Here is a 3,008-nt window from a genome sequence, read left to right as displayed (position 1 = left end):
CCGCGGCCCCGCGAGAAGCGGCCCCAGACCCGCTCTCGCTCCCCAGAGAAGAAGGGAGTGGTGAAGGAGGTTTCTCCAGCCCCACCTGTGCAGGGTGAGCCAAGACAGAATGAAGACCACCTGGCCAAGCCCCAAGCCGTAGCCGAGGCAGAAGGAAGCGTCTTGCTAGAAGGAGCTTTGACCGACAAGGCCCCCCCACAGGCCCCTCCTGTCCTAGAAGTCGTTGATGAGTGTGCACCCGATGACCTGGATTATGGTGACTCTGTAGAGGCAGGCCACATCTTTGAGGACTTTTCCAGTGAAGCTGTCTTCATACAGCTTGATGACATGAGCTCCCCACCTTCTCCAGAAAGTACAGATTCCTCGCCAGAACGAGACTTTGCACCCATCCCCACTCTGCCCCCACCCAGCCAGCTGCATGGCCCTAGCGTGGTTGTGGCCAGCATCCAGAAGGAGGTGTCACTGATTGCCCAAGAAGACATCTCACAGGCTCCACCCCAGGCAGGGGGCCTGCAAAAACAAGACACCTCTGAGACCACTGCAGTTCCTGGTACCCTGGGCGTGGCCCCCGTGGGGAAGGAGGACAGCCACGTGGCAGGTGGGAGTGCATGTGAGGCAGCCAGGCCTGAGGAGGTGGTCTCTCAGACCCCACTGCTGCGCTCCAGAGCCCTGGTGAAGAGAGTTACCTGGAACCTGCAGGCCTCCGAGGGCAGCAGCCTGGCCCAGGACAAAGCCCCGAGTGAGTGGCCCTTCCTTGGGCTGGCAGGACATGCAGCAGGAGGGCACCCCTCAGTGGGGAGGTGGGTGGGGCAGGTGGGAGAAGGGCCAGCTGGCCTGGCACCTGCTGGCTCTTCAGGGCTGGGCTCCACCCAGAGGCCAGCAGGAGGGGACGGGTTTTGGGTTGACCTGTAGTCCTTGCTGTAGGGGTGCTTTTCTGGAATGTGCCAGCGAAGCAGCAGTGTCCTGGCCAACAAGTGGCCACAGAGCACCCACTTCTATCTGTTGGGCCTTTAGGGACCCCCCTTCACAGGCCACAGAAATCCCGGGAAGGAGCCTGGGAAGCAGAAGATGGAGTCCCCACAGAGGTCAAGCAGGGACTACACTTTGAGCTGCCTCCTCCCAGTCATGTACTTCCGGAGCCTGGGTTCCCTCACGTGGACCCCTCTCAGGTGGGTGCCTGGACCACGGGCCACAGGCCGCAGTCTTGGACCCGTGCCATGCAGGTTGTGCCCAGCTGGGACCTCCAGCTGCCACTACCTTTCTGCCCAGCCCCTTTGAGCTTCGGCAGTGGGGGGTGCTGGCGGCTGGGCTCTACACTCAGGGGGGTGTTCTTGCCCAGGTTCACAGCCCCATCATGCTTCCCGCCCCGGCTCAGCCCTCGAGCGTCCCGCCCTACGTACCAGTCAGCCAGCCCATGGTCCAGTTTGCCCTGCAGGGGAACCTTCCCCTGGCGGGCTGTGGGGCGGCACAGAGCCTGGCCCCAGCGCCCACCGTCCTGACCACAGCCTCAGAGCCAGCCAGCCAGGCCACCGCCACCAACAATGCAGAAGAGAAGACCACCACTCCCAGGCCAGCTGCAGAGAAGACCAAGAAGGAGGAAGTGAGTCGGCCCACCCATTTTGAAGCTGGAGTTGTGGGGGCTAAGGAGGGACTAGCCAGCCTGGTGGGCCTCTGCTTACCTAGAGCAAGGAGATGGCCTAGGGCTGGGGCGCCCCTTGCCACCCCCCAGGCTCATGGTGCCCTGCTCACGGGACACGCTTGTCCTCCCCCCAGTACATGAAGAAGCTGCATATGCAGGAGCGTGCCGTGGAGGAGGTGAAGCTGGCCATCAAGCCCTTCTACCAGAGGAGGGAGGTGACCAAGGACGAGTACAAGGACATCCTGCGCAAGGCCGTGCAGAAGGTGGGCCGCGGGCATGTCTGGAGCAACCGGCAGGGTGTGCTCGCTGCACTGTGTGCTCGTTACCCTGCACCTAACTCCATGCCAGTCCTTGTCACCGTGTGCTCCTGGAGGTGGCCTGTACTGCTGGGGCCCAGCTGCTGACTGTAAGCTCGCCCTGGCTCCCTGCAGACAGGGAGTGCTCCTTAGCAACTGCGAGGGGTGCAGAACCCTGTTTCTGACTACTTGTTAACTAGATGGTACTTAGTGACCCGGCCCAGTCCAGCTTCCAGGTGGAAAGCCAGGCCCTGAGAGATGAGCAGGTGTCTGGCAAGTGGATCTCCTCTCCTGCCAGGGTCTTGGAGTTCAAATCCCTTCTTCCTGTCGACACTGGGTGACACACCCATGAGACCCCGCAGCCCATGGGTGGTGGAGTATACTGGCTCTCCATGCTCCAGGGGAGGTGAGGGGAGGTGGCTGCACCTGATGGCTGTGGTGGCTGTCACTGCGAGTGCCTGCCTGTGAGGACACTTGTTGATTGCACTTCTTTCTCCAGATCTGCCATAGCAAGAGCGGCGAGATCAACCCCGTGAAGGTGGCCAACCTGGTGAAGGCCTACGTGGACAAGTACAGGCACATGCGCAGGCACAAGAGGGCCGAGGCCGGGGAGGAGCTGCCAACCCCGGGGCCAGAAGGCTGAGGCCAGGCAGGCAGTGGGCGATGCCCCTAGCACCTGGTGGCATTTCTGTCTCTGAGTGGCAGAGGACTGGGGATTCCGGCACTCCTGTCTTCGGGGTTCCTGTGGTGGCACTGGTCTGTGTGCCTGCCTTGCTCACAGTTGAAGACTGGACTTTTTATATGTATATTATAGATACACAGTTTCCATTGTGTTCTAATTTATCAAAAATGGATTATCTTTAGAAACTTCTTGATTGGCTCAGTACTTGGAAGGTGAACCTTTTGGTTATCAGGACAGTGTCCTGCTTGCCTGTGGCTGGGGAGGGGGACTCCTGCCAGCAGCTATTTCTTTTTTCTCCCTTTTTTTGAAGAGCGTTTTTTTGCTCTGGGGCGCGTGTGCTTGCTGGAAAGACAGAGAGCGATAGAGACAGAAAGCGAGAAGTCACCCCAGG

At 60.3% G+C, this 3,008-nt stretch overlaps 1 protein-coding gene across 7 annotated transcripts in view; it reads left to right on the top strand.

Annotated features, from left to right (window-relative positions):
* Positions 1 to 2,806, top strand: part of PHRF1 (PHD and ring finger domains 1) — a 42,658-nt gene extending 39,852 nt beyond the window's left edge. For all 7 annotated transcript variants that reach the window (XM_006164437.2, XM_027766679.1, XM_014582492.1 and 4 more), the window contains 5 exons: positions 1 to 739; positions 1,015 to 1,169; positions 1,340 to 1,600; positions 1,774 to 1,902; positions 2,435 to 2,806. The exon at positions 1 to 739 ends at the window's left edge or, in 4 of these variants, runs on beyond it. In XM_006164437.2, coding sequence (XP_006164499.1) covers positions 1 to 739; positions 1,015 to 1,169; positions 1,340 to 1,600; positions 1,774 to 1,902; positions 2,435 to 2,578 — 1,428 coding nt within the window. In that variant the 3' untranslated portion in view covers positions 2,579 to 2,806. The remainder of the gene's footprint in view (positions 740 to 1,014; positions 1,170 to 1,339; positions 1,601 to 1,773; positions 1,903 to 2,434) is intronic.
* Positions 2,807 to 3,008: the final 202 nt, after the last annotated feature.

Source organism: Tupaia chinensis, unplaced genomic scaffold, assembly GCF_000334495.1.
Source record: "Tupaia chinensis unplaced genomic scaffold, TupChi_1.0 Scaffold143624_1, whole genome shotgun sequence".
In the NCBI taxonomy this organism is placed as follows: Eukaryota; Metazoa; Chordata; class Mammalia; order Scandentia; family Tupaiidae; genus Tupaia; species Tupaia belangeri.
The sequence above is the reverse complement of the archived record's forward strand: the minus strand, read 5'-3'. Positions and strand labels throughout refer to the sequence as shown.